At 49.6% G+C, this 20,143-nt stretch overlaps 2 protein-coding genes across 5 annotated transcripts; both read right to left on the reverse strand.

Annotated features, from left to right (window-relative positions):
* Window positions 1–119: 119 nt before the first annotated feature.
* cpsf3 (cleavage and polyadenylation specific factor 3) lies at window positions 120–8,841 on the reverse strand. Of its 2 annotated transcripts, XM_080490662.1 has the most exons (18): window positions 8,634–8,841; window positions 7,923–7,986; window positions 7,713–7,810; window positions 7,504–7,632; window positions 6,371–6,548; window positions 6,064–6,153; window positions 5,363–5,513; window positions 4,594–4,769; window positions 4,063–4,221; window positions 3,841–3,987; window positions 3,603–3,755; window positions 3,425–3,533; window positions 3,252–3,350; window positions 3,060–3,154; window positions 2,884–2,971; window positions 2,747–2,813; window positions 2,425–2,521; window positions 120–371 (listed from the first exon to the last, which is right to left on the reverse strand). In XM_080490662.1, the coding sequence occupies exons 1-18, from the start codon at window positions 8,702–8,704 to the stop codon at window positions 261–263; spliced, it is 2,082 nt and encodes a 693-aa protein (XP_080346788.1). In that variant the 5' UTR covers window positions 8,705–8,841; the 3' UTR covers window positions 120–260. The 2 variants fall into 2 exon arrangements, with proteins under 2 accessions (XP_080346788.1, XP_080346789.1); XM_080490663.1 differs by lacking the exons at window positions 7,504–7,632; window positions 7,713–7,810; window positions 7,923–7,986; window positions 8,634–8,841 and adding an exon at window positions 6,983–7,128 and having other exon boundaries at window positions 6,371–6,871.
* Window positions 8,842–10,450: 1,609 nt separating this feature from the next.
* On the reverse strand, window positions 10,451–19,435 carry LOC308126344 (NLR family CARD domain-containing protein 3-like). 3 transcript variants are annotated; one of them, XM_080490657.1, is made up of 7 exons: window positions 19,363–19,435; window positions 15,707–16,097; window positions 13,065–14,866; window positions 12,811–12,984; window positions 12,536–12,709; window positions 11,710–11,756; window positions 10,451–11,514 (listed from the first exon to the last, which is right to left on the reverse strand). In XM_080490657.1, exons 3-7 carry the CDS (start codon window positions 14,735–14,737, stop codon window positions 10,985–10,987), a joined length of 2,598 nt encoding a protein of 865 aa, XP_080346783.1. In that variant the 5' UTR covers window positions 14,738–14,866; window positions 15,707–16,097; window positions 19,363–19,435; the 3' UTR covers window positions 10,451–10,984. The 3 variants fall into 3 exon arrangements, with proteins under 3 accessions (XP_080346783.1, XP_080346784.1, XP_080346785.1); XM_080490658.1 differs by lacking the exon at window positions 19,363–19,435 and adding an exon at window positions 18,252–18,427 and having other exon boundaries at window positions 10,460–11,514; XM_080490659.1 differs by lacking the exon at window positions 19,363–19,435 and adding an exon at window positions 17,886–18,026 and having other exon boundaries at window positions 10,460–11,514.
* Window positions 19,436–20,143: the final 708 nt, after the last annotated feature.

A 20,143-nucleotide genomic window follows, 5' to 3' on the forward strand; every position in this document is an offset into this window, starting at 1 on the left:
GATGGAAGGTGAAGGTTTCCAACAGTCCCTGAACGCCTCATTAGAGACCGAGTTCAGTGCAGAATCAATTTTTTTTTTTAAAATTCAAAAATGCTGAAAACGGACAAAACAAAACATAATTCAGGATTTCAAAATACAGTTTATGTGACTCGTTACTAAAAGATAGTTTCTTTACAACAAAAACAGATTCTGAGAAAACTCAAGTAGAAAAAAGCTGGTAGGAAAAGTGTAGCTGAAGCCCCTCCCCCTTGAACGTGACATCAGTCGGTGGGCGTGGTCTGACAGAAGGCGGGGCTGAGGGCGTCATGGAGCCGATGGACGGCCACTTCCACCATCTCTCGCAGAGTCTCGTCTTCAGCGCACGTCACCGCCTGCAGGCCGAAGAGAAAACACGTCAAGACCTGAAGACGAAGACGCTCCGAGTCCACGAGACCCGTCAACGTGGAAACATTGCGTCAACGTGGAAACATTGCGTCAACGTGGAAACATCGCGTCAACGTGGAAACATCGCGTCAACATAGCGTCAACGTGGAAACATCACGTCAACATGGAAACATCGCGTCAACATCACGTCAACATAGCGTCAACGTGGAAACATCGCGTCAACATAGCGTCAACGTGGAAACATCACGTCAACATGGAAACATCGCGTCAACATCACGTCAACATAGCGTCAACGTGGAAACATCGCGTCAACGTGGAAACATCGCGTCAACGTGGAAACATTGCGTCAACGTGGAAACATCGCGTCAACGTGGAAACATCGCGTCAACGTGGAAACATTGCGTCAACGTGGAAACATTGCGTCAACATAGCGTCAACGTGGAAACATCGCGTCAACGTGGAAACATCGCGTCAACGTGGAAACATTGCGTCAACATAGCGTCAACGTGGAAACATCGCGTCAACGTGGAAACATTGCGTCAACGTGGAAACATCGCGTCAACATAGCGTCAACGTGGAAACATCACATCAACGTGAAAACATCGCGTCAACATAGCGTCAACGTGGAAACATTGCGTCAACATAGCGTCAACGTGGAAACATCGCGTCAACATGGAAACATCGCGTCAACGTGGAAACATTGCGTCAACATAGCGTCAACGTGGAAACATTGCGTCAACATAGCGTCAACGTGGAAACATCACATCAACGTGAAAACATCGCGTCAACATAGCGTCAACGTGGAAACAGCGTCAACGTGGAAACATCACATCAACGTGGAAACATTGCGTCAACATAGCGTCAACGTGGAAACATCGCGTCAACGTGGAAACATCACGTCAACGTGGAAACATCACGTCAACATAGCGTCAACGTGAAAACATCGCGTCAACATAGCGTCAACATGGAAACATCGCGTCAACGTGGAAACATCACGTCAACGTGGAAACATCACGTCAACATAGCGTCAATGTGAAAACATCGCGTCAACATAGCGTCAACGTGGAAACATCGCGTCAACATAGCGTCAACGTGGAAACATAGCGTCAACGTGGAAACATCACATCAACGTGGAAACATTGCGTCAACATAGCGTCAACGTGGAAACATTGCGTCAACATAGCGTCAACGTGGAAAAATCACGTCAACATAGCGTCAACATGGAAACATCGCGTCAACGTGGAAACATCACGTCAACGTGGAAACATCACGTCAACATAGCGTCAACGTGGAAACATTGCGTCAACATAGCGTCAACGTGGAAACATCACATCAACGTGAAAACATCGCGTCAACATAGCGTCAACATGGAAACATCGCGTCAACGTGGAAACATCACGTCAACGTGGAAACATCGCGTCAACATAGCGTCAACGTGGAAACATCACGTCAACGTGGAAACATCGCGTCAACATAGCGTCAACGTGGAAACATCACGTCAACATGGGTGGAAGGAAACGTCAAGTCTACGTGGAAACATCGCGTCAAGTGGAACATAGCGTCAACGTGGAAACATCGCGTCAACATAGCGTCAACGTGGAAACATCGACCGTCAACATAGCGTCAACGTGGAAACATAGCCGACGTCAACATAGCGTCAACGTGGAAACATCACGTCAACATAGCGTCAACGTGGAAACATAGCGTCAACATCGCGTCAACGTGGAAACATCGCGTCAACGTGGAAACATCACGTCAACATAGCGTCAACGTGGAAACATCGCGTCAACGTGGAAACATCACGTCAACATCGCGTCAACGTGGAAACATCACGTCAACATCGCGTCAACGTGGAAACATCGCGTCAACATAGCGTCAACGTGGAAACATCGCGTCAACATAGCGTCAACGTGGAAACATCGCGTCAACATAGCGTCAACGTGGAAACATCGCGTCAACATAGCGTCAACGTGGAAACATCGCGTCAACGTAGAAACATCACGTTGACTCGTGTGACTCCGCCCACTCTGCATTACTCACCCGTGTCTCTGTGTCCACCGACACTGTGACTCCGTCCACCACCACGCTCACGTTTCCACTGTCTTTGAAGTTCACGCAGTCGTCCCCAAACATATCACTGAAACACACACACACACACACACACACACACACACACACACACACACACACACACACACACACACACACACACACACACACACACACACACACACACACACACACACACACACACACACACACACACACACACACACACACACACACACACACCAACAATTAGCGCTCCTCCCCCGCAGCACACGGCAGACGTTAAGCGAGCGCTCGGTGGGCGGGGCCTCACTGCAGCATGAGAAGCAGACGCTCCACGAACATCTCGCTGTCGAACGTTTCCTTCTTCCCCTCCAGGACTGAAAGACACAAACACAGCTTGAGTTTCCCGGCGGTCCCTGAACGCATCGCAGGGCCGCTGTCACTCACACTTCTGGGCGTTGGGGTTGGACTGGACCTCCAGAACCACCGTGGTCACTGCGTCGGCGTACATGTCGTTCAGCGGGTTGGCGATCCACTGAGGGGAGAGCAGAGGAGGGATCAGCACGGGGGAGCGAGAGGCCAGAGGTCAGAGGTCACGGTGTGTTCGAGGGACCGGCTCAGACCTCCAGCAGCACCATGCCGGCTTCATGGACCAGAGTGATGCTCTTGAAGATCTTCACGGTGATCTTCTCCGCTCCGTCCACCTGCTCCACCTCGCCTGAAACACACACAGGTGAGGTCAGGAGAGGTCGTGAGGGGGGGGGGGGGGGTCACAGGTTAGGTGAGGTCAGGTGACTTCAGGTGAGGTCAGTTACCTGCAAGGTTTCGTAGCTGGCTGACCAGCAGTGAGATGGGTCCGGAGTACGGGATGGCCTGTGTCTGCGTCACAGTGCTCATGCAGAGATCTGTGTATTCTGAAGAGACGGAAGGAAACCGTCAGACAAACGGAAGGAAAGAGGAGAAGTGAACGGTGTGTTCAGGGACTGACTGGAAAGGTCGGAGGGCGTCAGGATGTGGTAGTTGAAGTTCCTTTTGACCAGGATGCCGGACACCCGCTGACCCTGAGCGCACTTCCTGTCGGCCAGCGAACCCATGACCTGCAGCAGAGCATGCTGGGAGTTACAGCGGGCAGTCGGGTGGCGACTGGCGGGGGAAGGGCTACTGACCTTGGCCAGCTTCTCTCCTCGGAAGTTGAGCGTGACGGCCTCGGTGTTCCGGGGGTTGTGCACCTCGATGTGGACCTCGTCATTGTCTTCGTACTCGCGGATCAGCGCCGCCTTCAGACGGGCCATCTCGTTCTGCTCTCCGTGGACCAGGATCTGAGGAGGCGGGGTGGGGGTGGGGGGTCAGTGGCGGGTCGCCCGACGTGAGGACCAGCGAGCGGCAGCGGCGGCGGCGGCATACCACATGCGGCGGTTTGAGCGCCCGGATGAACTCGCTGGTCTGCTGGTAGTCGGTGTGTGCGGAGAAGGAGATGTAGTCCACCGACATCTTCAGAGGAAGCTTCTGGCCCGACATGGTGGTGACCTCGTCCGGCTCCGTCATGATGTGCTGCAAGGAAGAGGCAGGCACCGTGTCCAAACGCGCCGCGGGGCATGATGGGAAACGCGTGCGGGGGGGACTCACCTTGGCCAGCGTGCCCTCCACGCAGTACCCGGCGATGATGACCCCGTTGCGCTTGTCGGTGCACCAGCTCTCGAACAGCTCTCTGGACAGGCCGCTCTGCATCATGCCCGGGGACGCCATCACCACGCTCGGCCCGATGTCGTCGAAGTGGTCCATGCTCTGGAAGGTCGGGGGAAGGGAGGCGTGGCTTAACCGGCCTGTAGGGGGCGCTGCCGCCCTCCCAGGTTAAGTTTACACCACAATGCTTCAGTGGAAAACGCATCGATACGTTTTTTTCCAAATAAAAATCTGTAGTTTTCATGTTGGGCCACTAGGTGGCGCTGTTTGTTTTTGTAATGAAACACACACACTCAAAAACATCATGTAAACGCGGCGTTAGAGGATCTGGACGATATCGGCTGATGGTAGTGAGCCTGTGAGCTTCGTTTCTTTAACTCTGAAGGCGAATGTCGACGAGGTTAAAGCGGTGGGACGCGTGAATGTCGACGAGGATTTGACGTGGACTGACCCACGACCTCTGACCCCTCCCACCTTCAGGTTGCTGATGTGCTTGAAGACGAAGGGGTTGTTGATGTTGATGGCCTTGCGGATCTTGTCGTTCATGGCGTTGATGTAGGTCTGGTACACCGCCATGCACTTCCTGGCCAGAGAGGAGGCGTAGTAGATGGGAATGTCGTGGAGCTCCGGGTGGTTCTGCCAGTACTCGTCTGTCCCAGGGACACAAACGCATTACAGACACACTTCACAAACCGTCTCCTCGTCACGGTTTCACTGTTTCCCCACGAATTATTCCATTAAAACATAAGAACGTAGTGTTGTTCTCTAAATTTTATGTTTCTACGAAGTTAAACATTTTGTAGTCGATCATTTGAAGCAGTTCACAGACAACAGTTAGCCCTGCTAGCACATTTAGCTCTGTTAGCACATTTAGCCCTGTTAGCACATTTAGCTCTGTTAGCACATTTAGCTCTGTTAGCTCCAGTAGCACAGTTAGCCCTGCTAGCACATTTAGCTCTGTTAGCACAGTTAGCCCTGCTAGCACATTTAGCTCTGTTAGCCCCATTAGCTCTGTTAGCCCTGCTAGCACATTTAGCTCTGTTAGCTCCATTAGCACAGTTAGCCCTGCTAGCACATTTAGCTCTGGTTGCTCCATTAGCCCTGTTAGCCCTGCTAGCACATTTAGCTCTGTTAGCTCCATTAGCTCTGTTAGCACAGTTAGCCCTGCTAGCACATTTAGCTCTGTTAGCTCCATTAGCTCTGTCAGCACAGTTAGCTCTGTTAGCACAGTTAGCACGCTCACCCAGGATGAGCAGCAGCTCCTGAGCTCGGCCCAACGCGAACACCGGGATCAGACAGCGGCCCTCCCGGTTCACGATGTCGTGGACCGTGTTGCAGAACCGAGCCTCTCGCTCCTCTCGCTTCTCGTGGATGTGAGTGCCGTAAGTCGACTCCTAACACACACACACACACACACACACACACACACACACACACACACACACACACACACACACACACACACACACACACACACACACACACACACACACACACACACACACACACACACACACACACACACACACGTTATCACAAAGGCCTACCAGACCGTCCCTCATGTTAAACCGTGCTGAACTGGTGTCTCTCCACCGGGTGGCGCTCTGAGCTCAAAAAAATTCAAAAGCCTTTATTGTCATTGTCATAAAAAAATGAACAATGAGATTAAGTGGCAACTCCGAAAAACACAGAATAAATACAAAACAAAAGCACAGAATAAATAATATTTTAAAAAGATAAAAGATTAAAAGAGGTAGATCTGTGGCTTCAGAGAAAGTCACCAATAAAGTGCACAGAGGAAGTGCAGGATTAGTTTGTGTTGAGTGCAGTGACAGCTCTGGGATAGAAGCTGTCCCTCACTCTATTAGTTCTGGATCTAAGTGACCTGTAGCGCCTTGCTAAAGGGCAACAAGTCATGGAGATGAGAGAAGAGCTCAGACTCACTGTAATGAGGATGTCTGGTTTCACACTCGGGATCTCAGCAGCCATCAGATGTCTGTCCTCCTGCCGGGAGAAATCGCCTGTGTACAGCAACTACACACACACACACACACACACACACACACACACACACACACACACACACACACACACACACACACACACACACACACACACACACACACACACACACACACACACACACACACACACACACACACACACACACACACACACACACACACACACACACACAGGGTGAGTTCAGGCGAGGTTCGCGGTGCGGCCGGAGCAGGAAGCTGTTGCTCACCTTCACGCCGGCGATCTCGATCATGAACATGGCGGCTCCCAGCACGTGTCCGGCGTGGTAACACCAGAACTTGATGCCGGCGACCTCCTTCACCTCGTGGAAGTTGATGGTTTCAATCTTCTCCATGCTGTCCTCCAGGTCCGTCTCGGTGTAGAGCATGTCGTCCGCCGAGATGTTGCTGCGACACACCGACACGCAGTCTCAGGCCCCGCCAGCGCCGCCTCAGCCAAACGCAGCCATCTTGTGTTCTCTTTTCACAAAGCGTTCACCTTTACGCAACAACGGCTACTTTACCGCAGTCCTAACCTACGCTGTTCTACCAGACGACAGACTCCGACCGAACCGAATCCCAACTCCGACGCGGTTCTACCCGACCACCGACTCCGACGCTGTTCTACCCGACCACCGACTCCGACGCTGTTCTACCCGACCACCGACTCCAACGCGGTTCTACCCGACCACCGACTCCGACACTGTTCTACCCGACCACCGACTCCGACACTGTTCTACCCGACCACCGACTCCAACGCTGTTCTACCCGACCACCGATTCCGACACTGTTCTACCCGACCACTAACTCCGACACTGTTCTACCCGACCACTGACTCCGACGCTGTTCTACCCGACCACCGACTCCAACGCTGTTCTACCCGACCACCGACTCCGACACTGTTCTACCCGACCACCGACTCCGACGCGGTTCTACCCGACCACTAACTCCGACACTGTTCTACCCGACCACTGACTCCGACGCGGTTCTACCCGACCACTGACTCCGACGCGGTTCTACCCGACCACCGACTCCGACGCGGTTCTACCCGACCACTAACTCCGACACTGTTCTACCCGACCACTGACTCCGACGCGGTTCTACCCGACCACTAACTCCGACACTGTTCTACCCGACCACTGACTCCGACGCGGTTCTACCCGACCACCGACTCCGACGCGGTTCTACCCGACCACCGACTCCGACGCGGTTCTACCCGACCACTGACTCCGACGCTGTTCTACCCGACCACCGACCACCGACTCCGACACTGTTCTACCCGACCACCGACTCCGACGCGGTTCTACCCGACCACCGACTCCGACGCGGTTCTACCCGACCACTGACTCCGACGCGGTTCTACCTGACTTTGACGTAGTCGGACAGCAGCCAGCGGTAGATGGCCTTGCTGGCGTGGGTCATGAAGGTCCGCCCCTTGAAGCTGGTCTTCTGGAGGAACCAGGGCAGAGCGCCACAGTGATCCAGGTGGAAGCTGCGGGAACAGAAGGGGGCGGAGCTTGAGTCACTACCTGCATTGTGACAAACCTTCACGCCTGGAGTCTGAAGCCTCACTGGCTGATGAGCAGCAGGTCGATCTCGGCCGGGTCAATCAGGTCGATGTAGGGCAGCGCGTCCATGCCTTCCAGTCCAGGATGAATCCCGCAGTCCAGCTGGAACAGGAACAGAATCTGTAACAGGCTGAGGACATTCGCTGCTCCTCGCAGGAACCGAACCAACCAGGAACCGAACCAACCAGGAACCAAACAAACCAACCAGGCTTACCATGATCTTCCTCCCCTTGAACTCCAGGATGATGCAGGATCGTCCCACCTCTTGACCGGCCCCTCTGCAGGTAGGCGCACACACACACACACACACACACACACACACACACACACACACACACACACACACACACACACACACACACACACACACACACACACACACACACACACACACACACACACACACACCAAATTATTTTCTTGATTCTATGATGTCATCAGTTGCATAATAAATTACATGAAATAAAGTTTCCCTGAACAGGTTAAACGACCTTCAACCACAGTCCATTCAGAAAACAGGCAGAATAAGAGATTTATTCAGGAGCTGATCACTCAGTCAGTCGCTGCAGAAGAATATCGGTGTTATTGTCCACAGCATTTTGACGGTATTGTATTTTATTCTTGTATATTTATTACTGCCACAGTGGAGGTAGCAACCACATTTCACTGCTTTTTAACACTATTTCCACTTTGCATTCAGAGTACCGATAAAGAACTATTCTATTCTTATTTGAGAAGTTAGTCAGAAGCTGCAGGGGAACATTCACTTATTTGTTTATTTATTCAGTCAGGTAGTTATTTAGAAGATGCAGAGGAACACAGGTTTGTGAGTTATTCCGTTATTCATTTAGTTATTAGCCCCAGAGGATCACCGGTGTGCACCCCGCCGGTTCCTCCCGCGGACGGAACCTTTGTTTGGACTCACAGCGGCCGGATCAGCAGCTGGTCGCTCTCCTCCGCCGGAACCGACAGCTCCGCTTTCCGTTTCGCCGCCATGACCACCGACACTCACCGATCAACGTTTAACAGTAATTAACAACTAAACCACCTCTCTCATCCCTCCGAGGACTCGCCGCTCCGCGGTGCTCCGTCAGGCTGTCTGTCTGCGACGGGCCGTGGAGAAACTACAGCCCGCACTTTGGTTCCGCCTCACACCGGAAGTGGATTTCAATTAGTTCCAATAAGCTATCATCTCTGTTAAACCCTCTATTTTATTAATTCATACGATCAATCGATGTGGATAAAGACTGATATAAACTATACTAACATGTACTGCTACATCTACAGTAAAATTAATGAATGAAAAAATAGTTTATTGCAGCGTGTAGCCTTGAAATCAGGGATGTCAAACATCAGGCCCGCGGGCCGAAACTCCTCCAAGAGGCTCCAATCTGGTCTCACAGACTACAAAGCAAATGGGGAGAATTTCAAACAAAATACTGATTTTTAACAAGTTTGTTAGACGTTTTGGACACAAGACGACACTGAGACCCGAGCTGAGATATCGTGACGCTGCCATGAAAGCTTGTTGCTGTCAAATGAGCCTCACAGCCACGCTGTCAGGGGGACTTTGTCAAAACACCCACAATGCAACAGCTACTCGAGAAGTTTCCTTCGTTTTCACTTGAATACGTGTGAACAGGAAACTTTTCCTGCTTGGAAAACATAACACCAACAAACTTTCTCTTGAACCCTTTTGCAGCATTAGCCTCAAAGCCACGTCGGCACGGTGAGTTTGTTAAAACACCAAGAATTATTGTTTGTTTGTGAAAATGTAGATGTTTTCATCATATATATAAAGAAGAACTTTGAGGTTTTTGTATTTAACGGTTGTTACGGCACTATTTTGGCTGTTGGGGCTCTTGAACTGACGAGAGTTTGACGCTCCAGCGTTTAGAGGCCAATACACACCTGTGTGTGTGTGTGTGTGTGTGTGTGTGTGTGTGTGTGTGTGTGTGTGTGTGTGTGTGTGTGTGTGTGTGTGTGTGTGTGTGTGTGTGTGTGTGTGTGTGTGTGTGTGTGTGCGTGTGTGTGCGTGTGTGTGTGTGTGTGCGTGCGTGTGTGTGTGGATCAACACGTTTCCAGAGAGGAACATCATGGAGTTTTGAGAAAAAAAAAAATATATATATATTTTTTTTTTCAAACCTTCCAGAGTCCGATGCTATCTGTTAGCATTGACAGATAATGGACATGTGAGGTCATTACATTATGGTTAGTGGTTGGGAGGTCAAAGGTCAGGGGGTGTCTCATGGAAATTGTAAAACGTGTGTACATCATTGTCAAACAGTGACAACATGAAGCAGTTCAGACGACCAGGCTATAAATGAAGGAGTGATATGGTGGACAAAATAACCTTTTCATCAATCCGTTTCCATGGTGACAAATGTGCCATGGCGAAGGTATTCGCTCTACCGAGTGCCCGTTCCAGTTATCTGAGCGTCAGTGAGCAGGAAGAGTAACCAGAGGTCGTCCTCGGGGGCGTCACTGCTGCCCAGAGGACCAACGCTCCGGTGCAGGAAGCTTCCTTCACTGGTTCAGGGGACCAATCAGGACGCTGCTCCTGCTTTCACCACCAATCAGGACGCTGCTGCTGCTTTCACCGCTCCTCTTCCTCTCTTCTTCTTCATATGGAGCAGAAACTCAAACTGCTGCTCGTTCTGGATCTTTGCTGTGACTCTGTACCGACAGACGCCTCCGGGGCGTCTGGAGGAAGAAATCAATAAATAAATAAAGTCAAGTTCTACTTTTTGACGTCTTTAATTTTCACCACAAAAACATTCATTTCTTGAAGTTTTCTGCAGCAGCCAAGGAAACTCCTGCTTTAGGTTCTTGAGTTCAGTGGAAAGATCCATGCGGAACAAATGTGAAGGTTTAGTTCACCCACCGGCTCTGACAGCTTCACCAAGAGAGGAGAGAAATCTTCTGTCACTATGTAAACCTTCCTCTGGGGGGCACCAGAGAGCTCTCATGACAAACAGCAGCTTATCGGTTCACCAGATATTTCAGATTCATTTCAAACCAGCAGGAGAGGAACTGAGAAATAAGATGTAACGCGGCGTCACAGCCTCTTTTCACGAGACCCAAACCAGATGTTTTCTACCAACACGGTCCACAGAACCTGGATCTGCTCGTCTTTCAATTTGAGAAAAAGTCCAGAAACTTAAACCGACGACATATTTACAAAGTGTTTTGGGGCTCCGGCTGTGAGCCCTGCAGAACTCCACTGATGTTCTCTGTGTCTCTGATTGGTGCTGTCAGAAACAGAGACCGTCCTTCCTACAGAGAACACAAACGCACTGAACTGGTGGAATAGAGTGTAAATCCTGCGTAGAGAGGCTCAGTGAAGGTGGTGTTGAAGGTGTAGATGGGAATCAGTAAGGAAGAAAAGATGGCGAAGAAAGTCAGAGTGCCGGCAGGGCGGTCCACGTACACTCCTATTCTATTAGACCGGTAGCCGCCGATGATGGCAATGTTTGTGCAATCGTGCGCGATAGTGAAACCTCTATTATCGGCGCACTCCACATTCCAGGACTTATCATTGTTTCCAAACGCACAATCACAACCGTCTCCTTTCCGTCCGATTCCTCTGTAGCTCACTGATATATAAACCTTTCCGCGCCACTCGACCTCCCAGTAACATCGATCACTTGGAATGGTTCTACTCAGCAGCTGAGGTAATAAATCAAATCTGTCGGGATGATCAGGATACGGCTGCTCCTCCTCCACATGTGTCACCTTCCTGTTGTCATCGGACAGTTTGAGGTTTCTGTTCACTGTGTTTGTGTCCAGCTCCAGTTGAACGAAATCTGATGGAGAGAACAAGAGACGAGTCATCATCTGGCACACGTGATGGATTTCTTCTTTCTGGACTCACTGACATGTTCATCAGATGAAGTTTCTTTCTGTCAGGCTTCTCTTGTCATATTGTTTGAATGAATCAAAGACTTTGATTGAAAGACAAACGGACACTTTGCAGTTTTGTCCTCATCAGTCAGACTTACATTTCTTCACAACGGGGATAAGCTGCTGCCGTCCACGGTGCTCCACCCTGCAGGAAGAAACAGTCAGAGTCCTGACTGCAGCTCAACATGAAGCAGAGCTTCGCAGTTTGTTGGCGAAACACAGAAACAGGCTGAAACAGATCAGAGTCCTTGTTCTCTGGGACTGTTTCACTCAGTCTGACTGCAGAAGAGCCCCTGTGAGCCCCACTGGAAACATCCATCCATCCATCCATCCATCCATCCATCCATCTTCTCCCTCTTATCAGTTTCCGGGTGGCCGGGGTGGTAGTCTGAGCACCGTCACCCAGATCCCATTAAGAACCTTCCCTGCAGGTGGTGAGCCCACGGAAACCCACTGGTAACGTGATCTGTGAAATTTGGGGGGGGTCTCTAAAATATTGGCAAAATGCTTTTCCTTTTTGTTTATTTATAATTTTGTCAGCATCATGTGGATAGTTAGTTCTATTGTATGATTGGCACATGAGGGTGAAGCTTCACTCTTTCACTTTACTAACGTTGCCGGCCTGCGTGCACTTCTTGTCCTCACCATTGAAGCGTGAGGGTGCTCGTCTTAAATGTCACTTTAAATCAGACGCCCGCTCAGTTTTAAACAAGGAAACTTTTTGTAACATAAAAATAAGATGGCTGGACTTTGAGGAGCAGCAACAGGCGAGTTCAGCAGGAAGCTGACCAAGACCTGTGGTCGCTTCTGTCTGAAGATAATGTGTATGTAGCCGGAGGTTGTTCTCCCCCTGGCCACTAGGAGCGCTGCACCAGCAATGTGGATGCTCAGTCTACATAAGGTGTTCCTGCCGTGTGTCCATACCTGACAGTGTGCAGTGCGCAGGTTGGATCCCACACTGCAGCAGACAGCTTCTCCATCCCCGACTCTCCTGGATGGTTGTAGCTCAGGTCCAGCTCTCTCACATGGGAGGACCTGGATCTCAGAGCTGAGACCAGAGAAGCACAGCCTTCCTCTGAGACCAGACACCCTGACAGACTGGAGGAACAAACATGGCGTCAACTCAACCAGGAAGGAGGAAGATCCTCCACATGATCTGCACCAACATCAACCTGATCAACCAGCAGCTGGATCCTGACCTGAGGACTTCCAGTTTACAGTGAGGACTCTTCAGTCCAGAAGACAGAAGCTCCAGTCCTGAATCCTGCAGGTTGTTGTTACTCAGGTCCAGATGTGTCAGACTGGAGGACTGAGAGCTGAGGACTGAGGACAGAGCTCCACAGCTTCTCTCTGACAGACCACAGCTGCTCAACCTGGAGAAGAAACATCAATGAGAACCGGCTCAATGTTCTTCATGGACTCAGTTCTACATATTTGTTCATGACCCACGTACTGAGCTTTGTTGGAGGCTTTGACCACTGGCAGCAGCTTCAGAAGAGCCTCCTCTGAAGCACAGTACTTCTTCAAGTCAAACACCTCCAGATGTTCTTGTGACGACAGTAAGATGAAGACCAGAGCGGACCACTGAGCAGGAGACAGTCTATCGGTGGAGAGACGTCCTGATCTCAGGGACTGTTGGATCTCCTCCACCAGAGAACCATCGTTCAGTTCATTCAGACAGTGGAACAGATTGATGCTTCTCTCTGCAGACAGACACTCACTCAGCTTCTCCTTGATGTACTGGACTGTTTCCTGATTGGTCTCTGAGCTACTTCCTGTCTCCGTCAGCAGACCTCGGAGGAGCTTCTGATTGGTCTCCAGTGAAAGACCCAGGAGGAAGCGGAGGAACAGGTCCAGGTGTCCATTTGGACTCTTCAAGGCCTCGTCCACTGCTCTCTGATGGAGACGGTGGAGATTAACGTTCTTCTTCAACACTTTTGACCACCAGCGTTGTTGTTTGTTCTCCAGCAGGTTGATTCCAGAGCTGACGAAGGTCTGATGGACATGAAGAGCAGCCAGAAACTCCTGAAGACTCAGATGGATGAAGCAGAAGACCTTGTCCTGGTACAGGCCTTGCTCCTCTTTAAAGACCTGTGTGAACATTCCTGAGTACCTTGAGGCTGCTCTGAGGTCGATGCCACACTCTGCCAGCTCAGATTCATAGAAGATCAGGTTTCCTTTCTGCAGCTCCTCAAAAGACAGTTTTCCCAGAGACTCTATCATCTCCCTGCTCTCTGGACTCCAGTGTTCATCTGTGGCAGCTCCTCCATCAAACTTGACCTTCTTGACTTTGGCCTGGACCACCAGGTGGTGGATGTACATCTGAGTCATGGTCTTGGGCAGCTCTCCTCCCTCTCTGCTCTCCAGCGCCACCTCCAGGACTGTAGCAGTGATCCAGCAGAAGACTGGGATGTGGCACATGATGTGGAGGCTTCGTGAGGTCTTGATGTGGGAGATGATCCTGCTGGCCTCCTCCTCCCTGAACCTCCTCCTGAAGTACTCCTCCTTCTGTGGGTCAGTGAACCCTCGGACCTCCGTCACCATGCCGACACAGTCAGGAGGGATGTGATTGGCTGCTGCAGGTCGTGTGGTGATCCAGAGGCGAGCAGAGGGAAGCAGGTTCCCCCTGATGAGGTTTGTCAGCAGCACATCCACTGAGGTGGACTCTGTAACATCAGTCAGGATCTCAGGGTGCTGGAAGTCCAGAGGGAGTCGACACTCATCCAGACCGTCAAAGATGAAGACCACCTGGAGGTCTTCAAAGCTGCAGAGTCCTGCTTCTTTGGTTGGAGAGAAGAAGTGATGAATGAGTCCCACCAAGCTGAACTTCTTCTCCTTCTCCTTCAGCAGGTTCAGCTCTCTGAAGGTGAATGGAAACGTGAAGTGGACGTCCTGGTTGCTTTGGTCTTCAGCCCAGTCCAGAGTGAACTTCTGTGTCAGGACTGTTTTCCCGATGCCGGCCACTCCCAGTGTCAGCACTGTTCTGATTGGTGGAGATCTTCCAGGTGAGGCTGTAAAGAGGTCTGCTGGTCTGATGCTGGTTCCTCCTCCGTCTGTCCTCCTGGACGCTGCTTCAATCTGTCTCACCTCGTGTTCTAAATTGACCCCTGCAGTCCCTCCCTCCATGAGGTGGAGCTCTGTGTAGATCTGGTTCAGGGGGGTTGAATTTCCTGCTTTAGCGACCCCCTCAAACACAGACTGGAACCTCTTCTTCAGGTTGGACTTGAATTCTTCCAGACGCCTTCTTCAATATCTCTGAGAAATGAAGCAATAATGAATCATTAATCATTTTCTCATGTGCTTCTTTCCTCTTCAGCTCATTCTGTTCAATTCAACTTTATTTGTATAGCACTTAAAACAAAAGACACGTTTCCAAAGAAAAAACAACATTAGCCACATGAATAAAGCAGAGGAGGCAGTGGAAAGAACAACTTCCCTCTTAACAGGAAGAAACAGAGGTGGAGGAGTCAGAGGTGGAGACTTTCTGCTATTCTGATATTCTGATTTAGGTTAGAGGACAGGAGGAGAGAAAAAGACCTGCAGACCTACTGTGGGGAAGGATTAAACCCTGGTTCAGGTAGCGGGGTAGGGATTCAGACCCTGGTTCAGGTAGGGGGCTAGGGATTCAGACCCTGGTTCAGGTAGCGGGGTAGGGATTCAGACCCTGGTTCAGGTAGGGGGCTAGGGATTCAGACCCTGGTTCAGGTAGCGGGGTAGGGATTCAGACCCCGGTTCAGGTAGGGGGCTAGGGATTCAGACCCTGGTTCAGGTAGGGGGTAGCATTCAAACCCCGGTTCAGGTAGGGGGTAGGGATTCAGACCCTGGTTCGGGTAGGGGGCTAGGGATTCAGACCCTGGTTCAGGTAGGGGGTAGGGATTCAGACCCTGGTTCAGGTAGCGGTTAGCATTCAAACTCCGGTTCAGGTAGGGGGTAGGGATTCAGACCCTGGTAAGGATTCTCAGTTTTTTGCTTGTGAAGCTTTGTCTCTGTTGTTTCACATAGAGCGAAAGGCAGTTGGACGTTTTTGAGCAGAAAGAAATTGAGCAGAGAGCAGGAAGTTAGAACACCAGTAAGTTTCATGTTTCCTTGACTTACCTTCAGGTTGACAGAGGTTTTCTGGGATGTTCTTCAATAGACCCGTCAGATTCATTTTCTCTAAAACCATTTTAGTGACTTTCAGAGTGTAACTGCCGTAGAAGTCCATCATCTTATCCACCATGTCCTGCCGGTCCGCTCTCTCCAGTTTACTCTTCGGGATTGGTTTGAACTTTTCAACAACCCTATCCACACTCAAATACCACTTGAACCTTTTAAAGTCTTTTCTTCCCATTTGGTCCAGAGTATTCACTAGGACTTCTTGAGGCGAGCTCATTTTGTCTTTGTGAAGAATCTGGCTTGTCTGGCTAAATGTTCACTCCGTCATAACGTCCCTGGAAAGACCCCGGTGAGGCGCTGACGAGCTTTGATTCAGACGACATGCTCGACTCTGAAAAACACAAAACAAGAATATTGACGAGCTCCATCACAATCATCCTGGATTCAGGATGATTCTTATCAAAGACCGAGACTGATTCTGTTTATTGAGGAATACGGATGAAACCGTCGTGTTCTTAACAGCCCAGAGTCCAGACCAGGAGTCCCAGACCAGGAGTCCCAGACCAGGAGTCCCAGACCAGGAGTCAAAGAGTCTCAGTCTTTTCTACTCTTTCCTGTCACCTGTAAGCCTCCAACAACCAAACATGTATTGATCCTATAGAGACTATTGGTCCGATAGAGACTATTGGTCCTATAGAGACTATTGATTCTATAGAGACTATTGGTCCCATAGAGACTCATGATCCTATAGAGACTATTGGTCGATACAGACTATTGGTCCTATAGAGACTATTGGTCCTATAGAGACTATTGGTCCGATAGAGACTATTGGTCCCATAGAGACTATTGGTCCCATAAAGACTATTTGTCCTATAGAGACTATTGGTCCTATAGAGACTATTGGTCCCATAGAGACTTTTGGTCCTATAGAGACTATTGATTCTATAGAGACTATTGGTCCTATAGAGACTTTTGGTCCTATAGAGACTATTGGTCCTATAGAGACTATTTGTCTTATAGAGACTATTGGTCCTATAGAGACTTTTGGTCCTATAGAGACTATTGGTCCTATAGAGACTTTTGGTCCAATACAGACTATTGGTCCTATAGAGACTATTGGTCCTATAGAGACTATTTGTCCTATAGAGACTGTATTGACTGTGTCTGATCCCATTTTATTGAAGACAAACTGAATTCCACAGGAGAGTTAATCTCAGAAACTTCAATTCAAATGAAAACAGAACAACAACCCACAATAATCAAATATGTTTTACTTCTCTAATCTCTTTAATCCAAATCTTTAAGGGTAACGTATTTGATAATTGATCACAGTTTGGACTTATTGATCCTCACTGAAACCTGGTTACAGGGGGAGGCTATCTCAGCCTAAATCAGTGGTCGACACCCTTAAACACTCAGACACCCATTTGGAGTCGTTTCCCACTGAACAGAACACGCTGGGATCCCCCTCCCCGGCCGCCGCTATAATATTATTTAATTGGTGCATATATGAGGGAGTTCTGGGTGTTTAGAACCATGAATGTGAGCCGTGTGGCTTTCAGTGTCATTAGTTGTTGTGTACATCCTGGTTATTTAGTGTTAAGTGAATAATTGCCGCTCTCTTTGAAGCATCGTTCCTCCAAACGTCTGCTGATTGGTAGTGAGGATCGTCGCTCTCAACAAGTCCGCAATAATAAAATAGCTCATCTGCCGTAAACCCTCCTGTTAATGTTCACATATGCCGCGTTGCGCTCACTGGTTGTTTTGTTGACTGGGTTTTATTGAAATGTCGGCGCTCCACAGCACCGCCATCTTTCAACGAGGTTCAGACGCTCCTCTCAGTAACAGAAGCTCACGGCTTCGGACGGCCGCGGAGCTGCGGCTGCAACTTCCACGTTGGTCTGGCAACAGCCACTCATATTAACGCTCCGATTCCTGGAGAAACTGGTGGAGGAGGAGGAGGAGCATTCATCTAGAATGCTACTCTTACTATCAGTCCCTCAACCCTCTTCGTTCTCTTCCTGTTAAATTTTAGATCATTTTTTATCCTCCTTTTAACTCGTGAAGCTGTTCACACACACACACACACACACACACACACACACACACACACACCCACGAATGAACTTCACTTCATTAGCACTTTTCAAATAGTTAAGCAGAATCCAAAGGGTTTCACCTTGTTAATCACCCATTCCTCAGTCCAGTTCAACGTCTTGCTAAAGGACACTTCAACAGGTGGAAATGAGGAATTGAACCTGCAACCTTCCAACTGGGAGACAACCACTCTACCAACCGAGCCACAGCCACCACTAAGAGTGAGGCAGGGTGAGGGAGGAACGTCACACTGCAGTTCCTTCATTCTTCACTGAACCTATCAGAGCAGACTGAGACACACGTCAGCCAATCAAATCACTTCTCTGTTCTTTACAGTCGATAAACCAAAAGCATCACGATGGAAAAGCTTTGAAACAAAGAGCGTCACTCAGCCAGTGAAACTACACCGATCGGGGAGGACTTCTCCACACAGTTCCATGTTCCTCACCTCAGATCAGCTTCCAGACTCTTTCGTGTTTAGAGAGAAGAAGCCTTCTGCCGTCTCTGATCAGTCCTGTGTGTGTGTGTGTGTGTGTGTGTGTGTGTGTGTGTGTGTGTGTGTGTGTGTGTGTGTGTGTGTGTGTGTGTGTGTGTGTGTGTGTGTGTGTGTGTGTGTGTGTGTGTGTGTGTGTGTGTCTGATGTGAGGACATCATCAAAATTTAGAGCGACTTCAGATACCCGTCCAACCACAGCAGCAGGATGAAACAGGATGAAACATGAAGAAACATGAAGGACGGCCTGATTCCAAACTGTTGAGAAATGTTCATACAAACACACACACACACACACACACACACACACACACACACACACACACACACACACACACACACACACACACACACACACACACACACACACACACACACACACACACAGCCCAACCTGTTGTCGGGGTGAGGCTCTGCCCAGGAGAAAAATGTGGAACCATGGAAGTTGGACACTCTGCTGGTCGTCCTGCTGAGACGTTCAGGGTCCGGCGCTGCACATTGCATATGGCTATCTTTACTTCCTTCGATAAATAAAAAGTAAAACGTATCTCGCTGTCTCAGACCCTTTTTAAACAACCAACTAAGGATCACAGGACCGGGAGGAACCAGCGGGCTTAAGGCCGGGTTCTAACAGGAGTTTGTCTCTGAGGTAAAACCTTGTGTGCCACAATAACAAAGAGGTAATGACCCATTCAATTAATGAAACAGTTTTCATTATTTTTTCATTAAGAAATGCTCTGCTGTTCTACTCCAGGAACATTTGAACGGATATCAGGACAAAATAATGTCAAATTATTTAGTTATTAATGAAATCTTGGGTGATCAGTTGTTAAAAGTCTAAGGCAAAACCCAAACTTCCTGTTGAGCTGCAGCTCTGGTTTCACTTCTGCTTCGTCCTCTGGTCCCTCTGCTTCTTCACGCTCCTCTCCTTAGGCTGCTTCTACTCATTTAATCTGGCTTTAATCCAGCAGCATCAACATGACGGTAGAAAAGCACTGTTCTGCAAGGCGACGGTCTCTCGGTGATGCGTTCAGGTGTCCCTCTATGCAGACGAGCACGTGGTTTACCTGAGCGGCGTGGAGGTGGCATCGAGGGTCCCTGGGTGCGCCTGGCAGCTCGGTGGCAAGCCGACAGCGAGGCGATGTGGCGTGACAGGAAGTGACGCAAGGCTCCAGTAACAGGAACGAAAGGCGTCTGTCCTGATATGGTGATGCGCCGCGGCGGCGATTCGGTCGCACCGGCGCGGTGAGGTGTCGTTAGAGTGAGACAACAGATTTCAAACAATCACAGACACATTTACAGAAATACACGTTGTTGGAATAATCTTACGAAAAGTTATCACATTCATTGTACCAACATTCTTTCTCGCCAATTACGACTTGTATTACTCCACTGTGTTTTGCATCACACAAGGAGGGATGTGGTTTGCAGATAAGAAGTGCTTTGAAATCAGAGTAGAGGAACTCTAATAAAAGGTGAGGAGACGGCAGAGGTTTTTCAGAGCGGGTTGGAGATTTGTACCTGAAACATCTCTCTGTCCGTTTCTCCTCATGAGTAAAACCAAATCTTAACTTGTGTGTGTTCTGTCTTGCAGATTTAATAAATGTTCAGAGGTTGGACCTGACACACGTTTTCTGTGATTTAATCCTAGTCCAGATTAAAGAGTTCGAAGAGACAAAGATTTCATATTTAGTTTATTGTTGAAATGGAGACGACCTGTCCAGCTGTATAGATCCATCCATCCATCCATCCATCCATCCATCCATCCATCCATCCATCCATCCATCCATCCATCCATCCATCCATCCACCCATCCACCCATCCATCCATCCCTCCATCCCTCCATCC

The sequence above is a fragment of the Lipophrys pholis genome (genome assembly GCF_963383615.2).
Source record: "Lipophrys pholis genome assembly, chromosome: 21".
Taxonomy (NCBI): domain Eukaryota; kingdom Metazoa; phylum Chordata; class Actinopteri; order Blenniiformes; family Blenniidae; genus Lipophrys; species Lipophrys pholis.

Excerpts from the sequence above, each read along its gene's own strand:
- cpsf3 (XM_080490662.1), bottom strand. The coding sequence starts at position 8,704 with ATGGCGGCGAAACGGAAAGCGGAGCTGTCGGTTCCGGCGGAGGAGAGC. Across the intron at positions 6,549-7,503 it reads TCCGACTACGTCAAAGTCAG|CAACATCTCGGCGGACGACA; the intron begins GTAGAACCGCGT and ends GGTGTGTCGCAG. Across the intron at positions 2,814-2,883 it reads CAACCCCAACGCCCAGAAGT|TCCTGGAGGGGAAGAAGGAA; the intron begins GTGAGTGACAGC and ends TGTGTCTTTCAG.
- LOC308126344 (XM_080490657.1), bottom strand. The coding sequence starts at position 14,737 with ATGGAGGGAGGGACTGCAGGGGTCAATTTAGAACACGAGGTGAGACAG. Across the intron at positions 12,985-13,064 it reads AAAGCCTCCAACAAAGCTCA|GTTGAGCAGCTGTGGTCTGT; the intron begins GTACGTGGGTCA and ends TTTCTTCTCCAG. Across the intron at positions 11,757-12,535 it reads TGCGCACTGCACACTGTCAG|GGTGGAGCACCGTGGACGGC; the intron begins GTATGGACACAC and ends TTCTTCCTGCAG.